This window comes from Haemaphysalis longicornis, unplaced genomic scaffold (genome assembly GCF_048455015.1).
Source record: "Haemaphysalis longicornis isolate Haplotype H1 unplaced genomic scaffold, Haemaphysalis longicornis Haplotype H1 scaffold_2, whole genome shotgun sequence".
Lineage (NCBI taxonomy): Eukaryota > Metazoa > Arthropoda > Arachnida > Ixodida > Ixodidae > Haemaphysalis > Haemaphysalis longicornis.
Window position 1 is genome coordinate 264007890 of NW_027526295.1, and position 19000 is coordinate 264026889.

The 19000-nt window shown below is 50.4% G+C and overlaps 1 protein-coding gene across 1 annotated transcript in view; it reads right to left on the reverse strand.

Moving 5' to 3' along the window:
* Positions 1-2996: 2996 nt before the first annotated feature.
* The window catches only part of LOC144167768 (P-selectin-like), a 17775-nt gene continuing 1771 nt past the window's right edge, over positions 2997-19000 (reverse strand). The window contains exons 3-10 of the mRNA XM_077696949.1: positions 14033-14229; positions 11463-11630; positions 9876-9995; positions 8942-9355; positions 8286-8447; positions 7493-7630; positions 5661-5867; positions 2997-3606 (exon numbers count right to left, since the gene is read on the reverse strand). Of these exons, the coding sequence (XP_077553075.1) occupies positions 3377-3606; positions 5661-5867; positions 7493-7630; positions 8286-8447; positions 8942-9355; positions 9876-9995; positions 11463-11630; positions 14033-14229 (1636 nt within the window). The 3' untranslated portion in view covers positions 2997-3376. The remainder of the gene's footprint in view (positions 3607-5660; positions 5868-7492; positions 7631-8285; positions 8448-8941; positions 9356-9875; positions 9996-11462; positions 11631-14032; positions 14230-19000) is intronic.

The following is a 19000-nucleotide window of genomic DNA, read 5'->3' on the forward strand; positions in this document are numbered from 1 at the left end:
ATCGTGCTTTTCATATCAGCGTCTGATATTCAAGTTTTCTGCGTTTCAGTATACACTATATCTGGATATATCCTCATTCCTTGCTAAGAAATAATTGATTTTTATTAACAGTACCAGTTAAACCCCTCTTTGATTCTTATTGGTCACTAGGTCACCTTACATCACTCTGTTACCGCCAGTACATCAGTACTGAGATCGAATTTATTTCAAAAATATCTGAAAGATATACGCCAAGAGTAGTTGCTGAACGATAACGCGCTGATGGCATGTTGCGGCGGCTGAGTAATATATAAAAAAAAACTGTGTTTGATTCCTCTGTCATAGGAATCAGTAAAACACGAAAGTGAAATGTGCAACAAAATCTGCAGCTGAGCATGATTTGCGGGTCGGCGGCTGTCTTGTGAGTGTGCTTGGCGAGTGACGTCCTGCTTGCGGGTCGCTTCGGCAAAGGAGTACTGGCGTCATTTCCGTGAGGGATATGACGTCAGTGAAATCTTGGGGTTACGCGGCATAAAACACTTTCGTGTTAAAATATAAAACCCGAAAACGAACAACCCTAAGTATACGTACTCTTTAGTACTAAAACTTGCTTCCCCGCAAGAAGACCCTGTGTGCAGGGGTGCACCCTTTACAGGCCGTTTGCTTCGTTGCACTGGCGTCACTTCCGTGACGGATATGACGTCAGCGAAATCTTCGCGTACCCGGGAATAAAATACTTTCGCGTTAAAATAATATGCGCAGAGACAACCTTCATATGACATATACCGTCATGCAGGCCCAGATTTGGAGTTTGGATGTGTATTTCTCTCTGGGTACGCTATGAATCTGTGGTTAACACGACGCAGAATTTATTGCTGAACCATCTGCACATTCTGCACACTTGCAGTGGCCCATAGCGTAATATCTGCAGTGTGCTTTAATAAAAAGCTTTATTTCGCCGTCAGCTGAGCTGTAGGGATAAGCATGATCGCTCCTGTTCTTGATACGACTACTGCACTCTCGATCAACATGAATGACTAAAAAATGCTCATCACTCTCGACTTTTCAGGGGTATTCTACAAGCACTTGATTTCCGTTCAATCTGATGCAATAATTTTTATAGACGCCTCTTAGAGTAATTAAAAATCGGTAATTAACCCTCCCATAACTGGGTTTTTTGTTCGGTTTGTCATGTTTATTTAATCCCCGTTTTCTATCGTGAATTCTTGGGAATTGTATTGGCTCTACGAAAGTTCGATGCATGTTAGCGTCTGCAGTTGTGATTTCAGATTCGCTGTCCGTCTGGTCAGCCCATTCTGTCCGTAAAAATACCGCTCTCCAAAACGTGTTCAGATCACTCTTACCGTTTCACATCTCACTCAAGTTTGCCTTCTTGCTGGCTCGGCCCGTCGTAGAGGTCATTCAGCCGCAGCTTTAATCGCCGCTCTGCAGGTGTCGTATATACGTAGGATGCTGAAAGCTTCAAGGCCAGCACGAATCAGTTCTGTTGCTATAGATAGATTTTTGTCACATCTGAAAATAATAATGCTGCCCTTTGCGACCACGCTTCACTGTCGTGCCCTAGCAAAATATGTGTAGTTTTGGATGTTTACCTCGGCTCAATCAGTTTTGTGTAGTATACTGTAATGAGATTGATTGATTGATTGTGGGGTTTAGCGTGCCGACGCAACGCAAGCGATGAGGCGCGCCGCAGTGGAGGGCTCCGGATTAATTTTGACCACCTGGGGATCTTTAACGTGCTCCCAAATCTCGTACGCACGGGTGTTTTTGCTTTTCGCCTCCATCAGAAAAGCGGCCGCCGCGGCCGGGAATCGAACCTCGTGCTCAGCAGCGGAACGCCACTGAGCCACCGCGGCGTGTAGTATACTGTAATGAGGACGTACCCGTCAACCACCGTCTATTATCCTGTGGGCGATTTTCAATTGGCCTCCGACATCGGTTGCTTGAGGTGCCACTCGGTAATCCGGGGACTGCCACGTATCTCAGTGCCGACTCTTCTTTCTCTGGGGGATTCTGAGACAGGTTCCGCCACCGGTATGCGTGCGCTCTGCCCTCCTAAGCTTCGGGGAAAAGTGTAATCGATATCATCTGGAATTGATTTTTAGTGTACAGCACTTCGACGGCCGCTACTTTGGTACGGAGGCGGCGTTGTAACCAAGCTAGCGAAGACAGAAAGAAAACGGCGGAGGGAAGCGTAGAGAAAGTGTGAGGGGGAGGCCGGCACGCGCTGCTATCGCGTCATCTCTCTCACTGCCCGCCCCTCGCACTTTCGCCATGCGTCGCCGCCGTGGAGCGCCCTCCCCTTCGCACTTTCGTCAGACGCTGTTCCTCACCCGAACCACGGGACATTTGCGCGGTGGGTTCAAACCCGATTTGCAACAACATGCTTGGCGGCGGCGACGCGCTGCGAGGTAAAGGCAGAGTTTCACGCGCCGCCGTGTGTTCGCTGATCGCGCGATCACTTCTTCAGACGCAGCAGATATGCGCTGTGGCCGAGAAGACTGCAGTTCGCGCTGCACACAAATTTCGCATTAGGGAGTATAGTAATCGCCAGTGCTTTTTATTACACTAGTAACTTATTGACTTCCTTTTCGTCCATATCATTCCCCTTGTTTTTGTTTTTTGCTCACTATACATTAACTCCACATACACCTTTAAGCAATGCTCTGTAGCGTCGCCTGCATGGTGGCCTGTTTCGAAGCAGCCTGCAGTCCCCACTGAGGATTAAGTTCAGTGCACTGATAACAGTTAGGCACTCATCAAGTGACCAACTAGGATCCGCCGCAAAGTTGCTTGGAAACCTCCGCACCTCCGGACCTTCGGCACCACATGTATGAGGACAAATGGAGCGTGCTTGCTCCCAGGGCAGACTCCCAGGACTTTCGATATGGTGCGATTCCAAAGCGTCGCTAAGATTGGCGCTACGTCTAGTAGGTAAACGCATGCATGCCTGCGAAGTCAAACCACTCTTCTGGCGGTATTTCAAGAAAACAAAGGAGAATTCAAAAACAATTTATTCTGATGTTGAAGCGTTTGCAGCATCCGTTATTGGACGTGCCTTTGTTCAGGTCTTTCAGTGAGGTTTTTCTTTTTGCTGTTTTTCTGTCAAGGTGCAACCATTATACATTATCGCTGGTGTAGCGTTTAATCTCCTGTTTTTGTTGTCTGTTGTGCTGTTTTCGTGACCATCTTTTTAATCGTTAATAAAGCTTACTGCCTCGTTACTTCGTGTTTGACACAAAGTAAGCTGTTCTATTCTTTTATAGAGTTTTGACGCTTTAGATGCGCGTCACCTGTTGGTCTCCGGCACCATTTCGTACTCGTTTGCAGTTGTTTCGTATCGCTCAATTAGTTTGCAGTTTCATGCGTGTTTTCCCTAGTGGACCAGCGGGGGAGCGAGGCCTCGCTGGCGCTCGTTGCCGGTGCTCCAGGCGGCCATCAACGCCCGTGCGGGCAAGTCAGGCACCCTGCGTAGCCGTAGCGGTGGGCTGTTCTCGGGAGTCGCAGGTGGATCCTCCTCGTCGGCCCCTCCTGGTCCTCCTCCTCCTCCGACGCCTCCCCCCACGGGTCCTTCTGCGCCCTCTCCTGGCGCATCTCCTCGAGGCCCTGCACACAAGGCGATGCATGCGTCACGTGTTCGACCTCGCACAAACATTTCTTAGTAACGAAAACAATAAAAACAAAAACAAGGGCAAACCGAAAGGGAAGGGGCAGAGAAAAATCGAGTGGAAGAAGACCGGGAAAGTCCGCATCGCGATCACACCCGACCTTCCCTGACCCCGCCCCACGTTTGAACTGCGTCTCCCCGTGCACCCATGCGACCTTCACGCAGTGCGGTACTTGTGGTGCGGTTGCCTCAACTCCGCCTAAGTTTCGTGTTCCAATGGTACTCGCTGCTTTGCCGTGCCGTGCCGTGATCCGCACGACACAAGCAATGCGTAGAGCGGCAGACACATGTGCGTCCGAGTGACCCGATTTCCGGCGCGGCGCGGCTAAATATTTCGTACACTGGTTCTCAACCATGAGCATGCCGGAAACCCCTTTTTCGGTTTTGAGAAAATGGATATGTATGTATTATTTGTTGATCTTTATGAAGAGAGGAAGGTCCACCAGCCGGCGTACATTCTCTCGCCTACGGGCGGACTCCGGAACACCTGCTAATGTAGGGGAGGTGGGATAGGGAGGAAAGAGTACATAACATAAGGGGATAGGCGAGAAGGTACATAATGTCGACAAGGACCAAATCTAAAACACTAAGGGGGAGACAAAAAAAAAGGACAAACAATTAAAGTGGAACCCATGATTAACGATGTTTTAAAATGTCACACAATTGGCACTGTCAGCTAAAGACGCCCACACACTTGTTCAATTGCCACCTTTGTGTCTGACTTTTATGGTGATGCGTGTCATATTGTCAAGCAATTTGCTCTTGCTGCTAAAGGTAACCAAACCCGCGTGCAGCATGTCGTGTGTCTGGCTTTACTGCGTAGCTGGCGTGTTGTGCAAAAAGCCAACCTTAAAACGAAGCCACCTCTTTGCGTATCAAGCAAGGTTAGGCAAAAATGAGAAAAGAATGGGGGGAAGAGCTTCTGGAAGGGCGTTGCGGACACCTGAAATGCCCTCGCGGATCCTCATTTGAGAACCATTGACTAGCACGTGGCAGGGGGTGGCAGAGAGTTAGGTGGGCAGACGAGTTCAAGAAGTTGCTGGAATAAATTGGTTGCAGTTAGCACAATGTCGGGATAATTGGAGATCTATTGGAGAGGCCTTTGCCCTGCAGTGGACGCAGGCAGGCTGATGACGATGACTAGCACGTTGGACGCGCATGGAAGCGGCCGATCCGGTGGTCTCCCAGCACCCGAACCGGTTACCGGAGCGTGAGACTTCCGACTCGTGTGTTTCCGACTCGTGTGTTTCGCCTCCAAGTGCTGCAAATGGGACGGCGGGCTTAGGGCAAACAACTCGCGCTTCCCACGGTGGCAGGAAGAGCTCCTTGCGTCAACCATCCACTGGACCAGCGTACCCGAAACAGGTGCGTGCTTCAGGCCGTAGAGTTTCACACTAATATATTTAGTATGAAGCTCTATGCTTCAGGTCACGCCACATCCCCGCACGCGTCTAGCCCAGGTTTTGCCGGCGGGCTGCTTTGCCGTCAACCTTGGCGTGCACCGTGCCAGCCCCGCTCCCACTGGAATAGGATTCCACTACGAAGCACTCCTCCGGACCCTCCCCACGACTGCACAAACCGTATTGCGGTACGCCCTGAGGGCTCGCCTGGGTGCCAACTGTCCTGGCCCAACCGAGCTCCTTTGTCTTCGAGCCAGGAGAAAAAGTATGTCCTCCTCCTTCCACCTTTCACCACTCCCGGAGCTCCCGAGCGAAGTGCTGGTAATGCGCCGCGTTGAACTTCCACGCATGCGAACGCAGGAAAGGCATTGAATTACACGCTGGGACGTCCATATTTTAATTTCCGCATGCAGGCGTCGTGACGTAATCCCCCTTTTAAAGCAAAGGCTGCGTTGGCGTCTCCAGAACTGGAGCCCGCAGCCAGTAACATCGCGAAAGATTCACTTCACTTGATCATGGCTCAAAGAATAGGGTGGCGGGGTTACCAACCGTTGCAGACTTGTTGCAGATGGTGTACAGTTCTATATACTCACGTTGCGGGGGTGGCCTGGTGGGGCATGTTTCGGGACGTCCTGGCTTGAGGCAGTGAGGCACGGGGTAGTCCCACTGTCCGAACGGCTGGCACTGCAGCACCGATGCGCCCACCAGCTGGCTGGGTTCCTCACACTCGAACACGGCCATTTCGAAGTTGGCGCGCATGCGCAGACCCGATGGAGGCACCAACGGAGGACAGGTGCGCTCTGCGAAAGCAGGACGGACACCAACCGTGAAGCCCGTTAACTTGTTCGGTGCGTTTATTTTCGGTTTAAGTGAGGAAAAAAAATCACGCATCTCCGCGAAGTGAATCATGACGAGTGGGCGAAGCACTGGGGAATCGGGGATCTTTCTTACCGTAAATCATCCGTGGCATTGCCCAGTCGCGCATGTAAATGAGTGACAACACGTGTGTACAGTATATACAATTCCAATGCAATCCAATTCGATACAATTCAATTTAATCCAATCTATTCCAAATCCAATCCATTTCAATTTTATCCAATCCAATTCATTTCAATCCAAACCAATCCAATCTAATGCTCCTCGCGCACACGGACGCCAAGCCCCGGACTGAGCGAGGTCCTAAAGTGCTTCGCCCCTAAAAACAAGGAGCGCAGGGCTAGCTTGTGGGACAAGGGCCTAAGTGGCAAGTGTCGTCGTGATCCATTCTAATTTGCCGCCAGTTCTGCTCCTTTCAAGTCCGCACACATCGTACCCTGTTTTCTTGTTGTTGTGAGCCAGTGTGGTACCGGGGGTCGGGAAAAGTTCCATGAGGGTCATAAGAATGGGGGGTCAGAATTACCTACTGTTCAGAAGGTTTCTGATTGCTCAGAGGAGGCCGGCATTTCTAGCATTGTGCGCACATCGAGTCTTTATTATTTCATGGCCATTCCCCCACAAGTGTATGTTGCTTAAGTGATTATGTGCCAGGGGATGTTTTTGTTGGCGGACGGAGACGAAAAATGCTTCCATCCTCGCCATATACAGCTTCGCTGTAAAAGGGGGCACAGCCGAGTTGCTCGAGGGAATCAGTGACCTCCGAGGCCCAGATGGAACGGAATTGGGGCTGTGGCACCCCGCCTCCATTGGCGTTTAAATGGGGCTTTGCGCGCCCTAGCTGATCCGGCAGTATAGAAGCACAGCGTAATGGAGGGAGGGGAAGGAGCAACACATTTATTTCTTTTTCAAGGGGGAGGGGGAGGGCAAAGGAGGGAGGCAGTGGTGGCCTCAGTCCAGGCTGCCTTCAGGCCCCCCAGCAGCCTGCGCCCCGGAGATGGGGTATATCTCCCCATCCTCGAGCTGGGCGCTGGCCAGCACGTATGCTCCCACTGCTCCATGTGGGTGACGGGATTGGGTTTGGAGGTTTGACGCGCTCACACGAGACGATAGGTGGTGTTTGATGCATTACACGTTGCGAAATTGTGGCTACAAATTATTTTAAACCACCCGGGGATCGTTAACATCAGCCGAAAGATTGCACACACGGGAGTGTGTTTTTCGCCTTAGAAAATCAGCCCTTGCGGGAAGGAATCAAACCCGCAGCCCTGTGCTCTGTGGCACACCACCTTAGTTGGGGATTTCTGGTCAGTAGTTCTTCGCAATGCGCGTTCTTGTTCGAAAGGCATTAAAACGCAGACATTTTCATTTATTTACTTAATTTTAGACTCATGCAAAGTTCTATCCCACAAGAAAATCTTGTGTACGACGGAGTTTTTATCGAGATATTCGAATGTTTATGTGTTCTGGCGTTTCGAGCGTTGCAGGGGACCGAGATGCCAGCATCGTCACGCCCTTCTGGACCCATATGCTATAGCTAGCACACACTCACCCTTGACCTGGATCTGGACGGTCCGCGACTCGGAATAGGCGCTCTGCGGATTTGAGCGGCACTCGAAGTTGCCCTTGAGGCCCGCCGCTGGCGCCGTGAACCGCAAGTGGCTCGTGGACTCCCGGTAGCCCGGAGTCTCTGCACGCAGGAATGGATGGACGAGATGCTTTGAAAGATTAGCACTGTCCTGCTGGCGAGGAGGCTCTAGAATGAGCTTTGCTTTTTTTTTTTTTTGTCTAGAAATAGAAATGGAAGTTCACCCTGCGGCATAAAAACAAGTTAAATAGACACAGGAATGTTTTTTAAGGCGGGTACTTTATAGACTGGATGATGGTCCCTAGCATTTGCGAGCCAAGCATGTGCGCTGTACGTATACGTGTAGTTTTGAAGGAAGAGGAGTCAGAGGGGGCTCGTATAATTTCGCGGACACGCCTTATAGGTACGTGGAGAACGTCTCGTTCATCCGAAGAACACAGCTATGCATTATCGCACACGGACTCAATCATATGCGCCCCACAGCGGAAGAAATAAAATGCCTAATGAAATTCGTTGATCGATTTCCCTCCTTCCGTAGGCGGTTTATAGCTTTGCCAGTGTTAAGATGTCGTCAGGCTAATGACTACGCAAACTCATTTTATGGAGCCATTAGCAGCGGAGCAAGCATGCACGCGTCTTGTTGGTGTTCGATTCAAACTTTACTACATAGTTGAGGAACTCGATGCTGGCTCCGTGCAGAAGTCTGCGGTCACTGGGCTACGCAAACGACATGACGGTTGTGTAACACGTTTGGTACCTTTGGCGGTGGCGCTCACGTCAACGTCCAGCATCCACTGCGGCGGCAACCCGGGGTCGTTGTTGGAGCAGACCATGTTTACTTCGGTGTAAGGCAGCACGTGGACCACTCCGCCCGGCGCCACAGCGTGAGGGAAGTTGAGGTTGATCGTCAATCTGTGGGCTGCATAGAATCGCGTGGCTCTCCTGAGAAGTGTACACGAGGCTGGTATTTTCACTAAGGACAATTAATTCTTTGGTTTATCGGTAAGTAATCGCAAAAAAATTGCAACGTGGTACAGACGAGGACGAAGGGAAAAACGAAAAATCGCCATCTATGGCTCTCAACAACTTTTGTTCGAGGAAACACATCGAGCTTCTCCGCCGAGAACGAACATGAAAAAAAAAAAAAACACCGAGAATACTGACCACATGGTACTTTTCACGCTGGAGAGATGCTGTAAAGATAGTATTATGAAGAAGCTAGGCAAGAGCAGTGCGTCAGCGTTTCTTCCTTAGCCATGTCAGAAAAGGAATATCAGAGTTTTACGGGAATATTCGTCTATTTTATATTGCTATTCTTCAATCACTCCTCCCCTTTTGCGCTAAAACATATCGCTGATTCATCAAAGGTCGCGGTTTCACGCACACACAAATGCTGCGTCCAGATATACTTACGGACGCTGACGGCGCAGACGGGCGGCTTGGAACTCCAACTGCCGTGGCGGCACACCGCCTGAGCCTCGCCCATGATCAGGAAGTTTCCGACGGGGGCGCAGTGAAAGCGCAGGGTCTGTCCCGGAGTCACGGTCTGGCCCTCGGTGACCCGCCGGTTGTCGGCGAACGCCTCGAGTGCCGTGGGAAGCTCGGGCACCACGCAGGGGAACTGCGGCCCGTCCTCCTGTCCCGCCGCAGACGGGCAACCCTCGGCCACGAAGCAGCTGGGCGGCTCCTGCTCCCAGCGCCGGAAATGCTGGCAGCGCACGCTCATCGGGCCCTGGAGCAGGCCGCGGCTGCACGCGAACTCGGCCCGGATCGAGTTCGACCGCATGAGCAGGCCCTGGCCCAGCGGGGGTCGGGGACACCGGTCCCCTGCGGTCGCCGGGCGTCCCAGCGTAAAATGGAGTGTGAAGCGAGTGCGGGGCCTATAAGGCTGCAAACTGTATGGATTGGAAATGACGGCGACGAATTGCCGATACCGGTGAACAGCGAAAGGAGCGTCAAGCAGCCAACGTGACCACTGAGACGGTCAGAACGTAAAGCACGTACAGTTGGCACGGTGTGCAAGGGGTGTTCGAGATGCGCCGTGTTCCGGGCTCCTAAAGCCGGAGCAGGGCGCTGGCGTGGGGCCAAGCCTCAAGTTCGGGAGGGAGCGGGATGAGAGGCTCAGGAACTCTTAAAGTTCCATCGATGTATCGCTTCGAGTTACGCTGATTCCCACCTACTCGTGGGACTGGGTTGGATTGAAAAAAAAAATTATTGAGCATACAAGTGGGTGGGTGACTTTCTTAGCCCGCCAATTTTTTGCACTTTTCTTGAAAGTATGTCTTGCTTCGCAGGGGGGGGATACGTAAGCGGCGGCAGGACCCTCGGGACGCGCAGATGCACTAACCTCGGGCCTCGAGTGAGAGCGTCACGTGTTCGTCGCCGTCCGAGCAGATGAAGACGCCACGGCTGCCGTCCACGGGGTCCATCCGAATGGTTGACGTTGGGCCCATCAGGAAGGTGCCCTCTGCGGCACAGCAAGGCAGTCACTGTTCAGCAGAGGACGCGTCATAGCTAGGCAGCAGATGGAGTCCGGAACACCGAATGCCGGAGAAAAATTCCAACGAGTTTAACCTTAAGCGATATATTAAAAAAAAAACTGTGGGTGATTCCTCTGTCGTAGGAATCAGTAAAACACGAAAGTGAAATGTGCAGCGAAATCTGCAGCTGAGCCTCATTTGCGGGTCGGCGGCTGTCTTGTGGGTGGGCTTGGCGAGCGACGTCCTGTGGCAGGTCGGTTCCGCAAAGGTGTTGTGGCGTCATTTGCGTGACGAATGTGACATCCGTAAAATCTAGGTGTCATCATCATCATCACCAGCCTATCTACGCCCACTGCAGGGCAAAGGCCTCTCCCATTATTCTCCAATTGCCTCGGTCCTGTGCCAACTGTGACCAATTTATCCCCGCAAACTTCTTGATCTCATCTGCCCATCTAACTTTCTGCCGCCCCCTGCAACGCTTGCCTTCTCTAGTGATCCACTCTGTTACCCTTAATGACCAGCGGTTATCTTGCCTTCGCATTACATGCCCTGCCCACGTCCATTTCTTCTTCTTAATTTCTACTAATATGTCTTTAACACCAGTTTGCTCCCTGACCCACTCCGCTCTCTTCTTGTCCCTTAATGTTACACCTATCATTTTCCGCTCCATTGCCCGCTGAGTCGTTCTCAATTTAAGTTGAACCCTCTTAGTGAGCCTCCAAGTTTCTGCCCCGTAGGTGAGTACCGGTAAGATGCAGCTGTCATACACTTTCTTCTTCAGCGACAATGGTAGGCTGCTATTCATTATCTGAGAATGTCTGCCATATGCACCCCACCCCATTCTGATCCTTCTAATTATATCTGCCTCATGGTTGGGATCTGGGGTCACAACTTGGCCTAAGTAGATATATTCGCTTACCACTTCCACTGCCTCGCCACCTATCTCAAACTGCTGTGCTGTCCCGAGGTTATTGATCATTACTTTAGTTTTCTGCATATTAATTTTCAGGCCCACGGTTCTACTCTGTTCGCCCAGTGCGGAAAGCGTGCTTTGCAATCTAGGTGTATCCTGGCATAAAACACTTTCGTGTTAAAATATAAAACCTGGAAACGGAAAACCCTAAGCACAACGTACTTTTTCTAAAGGTTGCTTCCCCGCAAGGAGACCCTGTGTGCAGGGGTGCACACTTTACAGACCGCTTGCTTCGTTGTACTTGCGTCACTTCCGTGATGGATATGACGTGAGTGAAATCTTGGTGTATTCGGGAATAAAACAATTTAGTGTTAAAAGATAGGTAGAGACTTGGTCCAGGATAAATAGCGCGAAAAACCAAAGACGGGGAAAAACATGCATGTGTTCGCGTCAGCATCCCAGTGCAGCATGCAGGCAGGCCTGCATGAGGCAGCCACCGGCGACAAAGAGTGCGCAGCACGCGGGAGGGACAGGGAGAGACCTTTGACGAAGACGTCCAGGTTGGCGTCCCACTGCCAGGTGGGCCGTCCTCCTCCCGTACTCATGGTGCGGCGGCAGGTGACCTCGACCGGTGCGTTGGGCGGAACCACGTACAGGCCCCCGGGGCCCAGCACGTAGTCGGCCTTGACGCTGGCCACCAGTCGCGGCTCTGCGCGGACACAGCGTGCTCACTCAGTGGCGGCAGGAGAAAATTGGACCTGGGAACGGCCTATCAAAGGCCGCCAAAAGTAAGGGACTGTAGCAACGAAGTCAGTGGGGGTCTACAGCGCCAGCACACGGGGAGAATTAATAAATAAAATTTTACGATAGCATAAAAGAAAATGCGTTGCTTCTTTAGTGCTGATTGACTGCTTGAGAATGAGGGCATATACAGTTATACCTGGATATGACGAAGTTCACAAAAATTAGCAATTTTTCGGTACGTGCAGGTTCTTGTTACATGCAGGTTTGGAGTTAAGGCTCGCGTGAATGAAGCAGAAACAAAACCAAAATTCTAGACATCAGTGATGGCGAACTCACCCTTGAAGTATTTATTTCACAGCGAAAAACCGTGATTCGCACTTGCTGCTTTCCCACGAACCTAGTGCCTTTTTGCCTTTCGACACTTTTTGGTGGCTTACCCCGTTCCAAAGACCATTTCTTGCTGAGATTGCGCCTTTCCGTTAACTTGGTGCTCTTCGCCGCACTCAAAATTGTTGAGAGGGTGCTATAGCTGGATACTGTACCGGGCGGCGACGTTTTTCTTTCTCGCCGGCGGAGACGGCATTCAAAATTGTGAGCTTGTCTTGAAGAAACGAATCTTTTCGTTTTCTGGTATCAGAAGTCATCACCGACGAACCAACACCACAGAGAGAAGTAGAAACGTGCGACTACACACACGCCAACAGGCAGGCCTAGCCCCTAACCGCCACCGCATGCACGCGTGGAAACTAACGGCAGTTCGCGGTGCGGGCGAATTAAGTTCGCTAAATCATTTCATTTCCCCGGCCGATTTTTGAGTAAAAGTGCAGAGAACAATGAATAACCAGCTCGCCGACTTCGTTACATCAAGGTTAACCGTCGCAACGCCTTCGTTACATAAAGGCAGGAAACGCGTGGGTTTCAGTGGGGTGGGCAATGGGGAATTTCAAAGCGTCGTTACATCCAGGAATTCGTTACATCCAGGTTTAATTATATGAGCAAACGCTGGAATCACCTACGAGGTTTGCGCCAATGCTGCGGAAAATGGGCCAAAACAACCCAACAGATGGCAGTGTAATGCCGCAGTAATGATCCAGTCCTAAATGCATGTAACGTCTGGATTCCTGAGGCACTGGGTTCTGCAGAGGTGGTTAGAGCGCTGGTGGGGGAAAAATCATTAGAATTGGGGCCGTCGCAACCATAGTTTGTTGGTTCACATAATCAAAAGGGAAATAAGAGCCTCACAGTTCCCTTCGAATTCTCAGGAGAAGCCTGGAAGAACCACCCCGAGTGCAGGAAGCGATTTCTGCCTGGTGAGAGGGGTTTTGGACACTGCAATAACTGCTCGTGCATACATACTAACATACAGGACATGCAGTAACGGGTTTTTAGCAATAGAGCTGTTTCAGCACCTAAGCGTTGACACAGTTTGGCATGCCAGCCGCTCAAGGTATACACAAAGCGGTGTGAACCACTACATGAAGGACCAGTGGACCGTAATGGGGGATGCGAAGCGGGATGGACAAATCCACAGACCCCCACACCAGGGTTTTGTACCCCCAACACCCCCTAACACCCGATAGAGGGTTTCCGACACCACCCCCCCCCCCAAAAAAAAAGAAAAAAACGATTCCACAACTACGAGCACCCCGCCTAGGGATTTATACAACCCCACCCCCCAACAGCACCCCAACACCCTTCAAGAGGATTTCGACACCCCCACCCCCCCCCCCCAAAAAAAAGAAATTATCGATAAGCCCCTGCCCACACTATCCAATTATTTATTTATTTATTTTTATTTATTTACAGAATACTGCATGCCCATTTAAGGGCCCCAGTAGGAGGGGCGAGAATGTAACACAACACCCAGCTGTACATCAGCAAGAACAATAAAAAATACATAAGTACAAGACATGGTTCTCGGTTCAATATGATCAAGAGATTCTACAGAGCCGGTTGACGACTGAGGTAGGCAGTTCCAGTCGTTTATGGTTCGAGGAAAGAATGAGTATTTGAAAATGTTAGTTCTGGCGAAATACGGTGTTAATGAATGAGTCTGCCGATGCCGTGTTTGTCTTGTAATATAATATAATATAAGCACTCATTACATATTACTCCTGTAATATAAGCACTCATAACAGTATCTTGTAGGGACTACACAATCTGTTCGTTGCAGGCCGACAGAGGTTGTCTTGTAATCGGCGTAGTACGTTGCGACATTCTCCATTTCGCATGTATACCGTCGTACAGTTTTCGAAGAATGGACCTGTATATTGTTGTAAACTCCCAAACAAGCTTTGTTCTAATAACGATATTAGTGGTGGCGGCGTTATAAGTTGTAACAAAAGCGGGGGAAGGGAGTGTGCTCACCGAGGAAGGCCCTCTCGCAGACGGGCAGCGTCTCGTTGAAGGCCCCGTCGACGCACTGCACCACCTCGGGCCCCATGAGCTGGTAGTAGTTCTGCACGGCGCAGTGGAAGCGCACCACGCCGCCGTGCGGGACCAGCGACTTCTCGCCCAGAAGACGGTTGCCGTGGTACGCGGTCGGACCGGCCACCGGCGCGTCGCTGCAGCAGGGCATGCGAGAGAAAGGAAGCTTCGTGTAGAAGTCCTGCTGGGTTTCGCAAGCTGGCGACAGGGTACATTCCGAGCTCTATAATGTCAGGTTTAGTGAGTACATCGACATTATGATTTGTCATATGTCTTATACTATACTGCCGCGAACCATGTATGGGTTTGTTTATTTATTGTTTGTTTTTACTGCCGGGTCATGCCCGGCTGTGTTATCTGCGTTCCAAACGAAGCGCGTCTTCTATTCTTTACTTTTATGCCGCACGGGCTATCACATTCAAATAAGCAGACTGTCTCGCCCTAACGCCACTAGCCCAGAATAATCTTCTGTGATCTACAATGTTCTGGATGTGAATCGATGGTTCCAGAAACACTTGCGCCGAAAGATAAAAGCCTGCAGAGCAGACGCCGCGGCATTCGATCTCCGACGCTCGCTGAAGTACGTCACTTTGCTGACTGCTGCTTCGCCGCCCGTGTATTATTTGAGTTGTTAGGGGAGCACAAGTTCGCTCCAATAAACGTGTTTTCCTTCAAGACAGCAGCGTCGTCTCTGGCTTCGTGACAATATGATTTATTATATGCCTTATATGTCTTATTGGGGGTGACCTTGCATGACCCCGGCGTCGACGCGAATGGTACAAAATCCCAAGGAAGGCCAGAAGTGAAACAAAGCAGTCCAGCCATGCGTAATATATGATTGATGATTGTCAAGTTAATGGCTGATTGGCGATAGACAGTAATTATTAGGAAGATGAATTAAGGAGAGTAAGATAAAAGGTACCCGTCGCAATGGTACGCCAGGCTTTCGCCTTCTGGGCCCATAAGCAGATTCAAGTCCCCCTGCCCCACCAAGAGCGAGTGAGCGAATAACATTTCAAAAATCTGCAGAAATCAGATAATTGTCTACTAATCCGTAGCACGCTTATGCCGCTTCTCTTGAGAGTGAGTTCTTTACAGCAAATTCTTTTGGTTTTTCTAAATCCCGTCCGACCAATTATCTTCATTATAATGATTAGAGATGTTACCCGCGCCGAATCTGCATTTTTGTGGAAATGCAGGGCGTTATACGGTTCGCCATTTTCCGTAACTTATATTTCTCTTAGTTCTTGGTTTTTGTTTTTGTTTTTTTTTTTCTCAAAATTTAGTTGGACCAATAATCTCCATTTACGTTATTATACCGATTACCGGTGGAACTTCCGCGATACGTGCATTTTTGTGGAAAAGCAGGGCGTTATACACGGATTGCCATTTTTCGTATTTTTATGTTTTTCTTATTTCTGAGTTACCGAAATTTTGTTCGACCAATTTACGCTAATATAACGATTACAGGGAGACCCCGCGAAATATGCATTATTGTGAGTACGCAGAGCGTTACACGGTTCGCCATTTTACGTATTTTTTATATTTTTCTTATTTTTTTTACTTTTTCGAAATTTACTTTGACCGATTACCTACATTTACTCTATTATAACGATTACAGGTGGAACTTCGCAAAATCTACATTATTGTGGAAATGCAGGGCGTTACACGGTCCTGGCTCAGTGGGTGCTCGGCATAGATTGCTACGCATTAAAACATTATTGCAACGAGCTTGAGGCGCTGATGGTTGGGCGTCCGCCCGGTAGGTAGGGGGCCTCCTCTAGTCCGGGAAGCCCTGGTCCGCGCTGGTTGCCTGGACCCTCCCCACCAGGCAACACTGGACTGCTGCTTGACTGCTGGTCTGGCGCTGGCCACTGATCCGCCCATTGCTCGTAGGTTGGGTGAGGATTGAGGGTAAGAGAGGGGGTTTGCGGACACTCCCATACCATGTGGTACAGGGTGCCAGGTTGGGACCAGGAATGACAAGGTAGCGTAGTAGTGGGTGGCGTACATAGATTGGGGTACAGTGCCGTGGAGATAGGAGATCGTCAGAAGCCGGCGAAAGGCGGTCGCCTCGGCTCTGGATAGATGGGGGTGTGGTGGCGGGAACTATCGTCGTTCGTGGCGGCACTGGGCTAGCATTTCCATGCTTCGTGAAAGAGGAATGAGCTTTGGAGTGCGAAAGGACTGCGTGTCTTCGCGATCCTGAGAAATTTTTTTAACCTATCACATTGGACCACAAAAAGCCCGCGCCAATAAGCTTCAGGCTTATTGGACGTACGATACACAGACGCCACCCCCCCCCCCCCCCCCATACGCAACCAAGAACGCCTATGCAATATCAGTATTGAATAATAAATTTCAGGCCGTAGCCACAGCCTCTGTCCGCGCCACAGACACCACCATGACCGAGGAAGCAGCAATAGCCATGGCGGCCACCACAACACAGAGCGACTACCTGGCAATATTGTATGGCTTTCAAGAACCTTGTCGCAACTTCTTGCGGGGCACTCTCCCCAGCAGTCCTCCATATTCTCAAAATACGACTCATCTGCCTGACCTCTACAGTATCTGGGCAACAAATCACTCAGGAGTAGTCGGCAATGAAGCGGAACATTTGTACCGCTGCTCGAGAAGCAGTACACTGGTGCATTGTGGACAGCCGTAACCACCCCCACCCATTACGCGCCCCAACCCCTACTATCATACAATGACGTACTCTCTCCCTATATACCGACTAACCCGCGCACAGTTTCCTGCCCCACATAAGCAACTCACGAAAGAGGAAGGAGTCATAGTTCGCCAGCTCCAAACTAACACCTTCCCCCAAAACACTCTCTGGCACAAAATATTCCCCACCTCAATCTCAATGCATCTTCTGCCCCCACATCAGGAACACCATACCACATAGTGTGGGAATGCCCAATCACCCCAGACCTCCCTCAAATCCCAACCCCACCCCTTCACAGTGGGCAGCGACGCTGACCAGCTGTGACCCCTGCTCCCAGCTTCGGCTGGTAGAAAAAATCAAGAAAAAAAAGTTTAAAAGTTTTCTGTGTTTTTTTCTTCAACTACGATGGTATTGAGAAAAAAATTTCACCATCTTCCCGTAGGGGAACCCTGAGTAGTATGCGAAGCAGCCATGGGGTAGACTCAAGTTCCCATTAGTTTTCAGTTCGATCGCGGCGTTGCGGGAGGAGAATGAGGGGAGCGGAGCGCGCGCGCGCGTCATTTATACCGCGGAGCTACAGTGGCGCCCCCAGCGGAGTATGCAGCGGCTACCGTCGCGTCTCTAACCCTAAGCTGATTCGCATTATCGCACGAGGAGCCGCAGGTGTTGCCATTCGTTGCGCAATCCCGGAGAGGAGAGGAGCTTCGGAGAGGAGAGGAGGAATGCCTCGCATACTACTCAGGGTTCCCCTACGGAAGATGACGACGGTGGTTGAACGCGAAGCTATGTCGTGATGGATTCTTTGGTTGGCCAATCCCTAGGGGCATCCTGCCACAATCATCATCAGCGGTGCCTGGCCAGGCATGCGCAGTGGATGTGCGGACGGCGGACAACAACGACAAGGGAGGGAGGGATACAGCCCCGAGCATGAGATGCTTCGCATCTAAAAAACAGCTTCTCCGGGGAAATTTGTTGTGATGCGACCAATCTGCAGTGAGAGAAACGCTTTCTGAAATCAATGCCTTGACGTGAAATCGTGCGCAAATTTTGAGAGCGGAAGCTCGAGTAGGACTTTTGTGATGCAGCATGTAAAAATTATATTCTTTTGAGAGTTAACGAAAAAAATGGGCCCATCTCCCCGCGAGCGGGACTCGAGTAAATGCGTCGCATAGGGGGTGGGTGTATTGCGTTAACGTTTAGTGTTTGGGGGGTTGGTGCTATCACGTGTACACCACGCAGCTATCACGCCGCTAGCACGCCGCTGAGTCGCCAACGCACGCCGCTGACGACGTAGTTTGAATGAGTCAAGGATATAAGGCGCGTTCGTAGCCTTTGATTCTGTGTCGGTTTTGTGGCGCAGCGGGAAGAGCACCATGCATCCCGCGTTCCGCCCACAGGTAGTGAATGCGTTGTATCAGCAGCTTCTTGACGTAGTTTGAATGAGTCAAGGATATAAGGCGCGTTCGTAGCCTTTGATTCTGTGTCGCTTTTGTGGCGCAGTGGGTAGAGCACCATGTACCTTGCGTTCCGCCCGCAGGGTCGTGGGATCGAAACCAGGCGCCGGTAACTGTTATTTCTTTTTTTAGTGTAGGGGGAGGCTGGCTGCTGCGGACGCCGACGCACGGGTGACATCGTGAGTTATACAAATGCTCTGCATTTAAAAGTATCGGGCACTTAAGTCTCTTAACTGATTTGAAGGCGAAATCAAGCGATTAACGAAGTCATGTTCACTGCTGCATCGTGTTTGCGGTGCCGTCACCCTCACCTGTCATGCAGCACGCATCCGGATAATTCTTGTTCCATCCTGGCACGGTACAGGGTTAGGGCTGTTGTTACCACATTTGGCTGCGGCTCTTGACGACCCGGGTTCATATCCCATTCGAACCCAAATAAGTTTCCATGTATATTTGTTTAGTTTTTTTTACAGGGGCCATAATTTGGTTTCATTCGTGTAGTCGCCAGCAACTACGGTCACTTTTCGCGTTTAATGAGACATCTAAGGATTTCCCCTTAAAATAAGTATGCCAAATTTTTATAGATCTGTGAGGAATCATATTTTTTCAATTTTTCATATTTTTCTGGAAAAAAAAACGCATGAAAAAACCCTGTTTTTTTCACGCCCCTAAAAATTTCAGGAAAGCTTACATCTCTCGGCTCGCTACAGCCAGGGAGTCCCGGACTGAGGACACCCGTCGCTGGTCCGGAGACCGCAATCATCACGGATGGGATAAATAAAG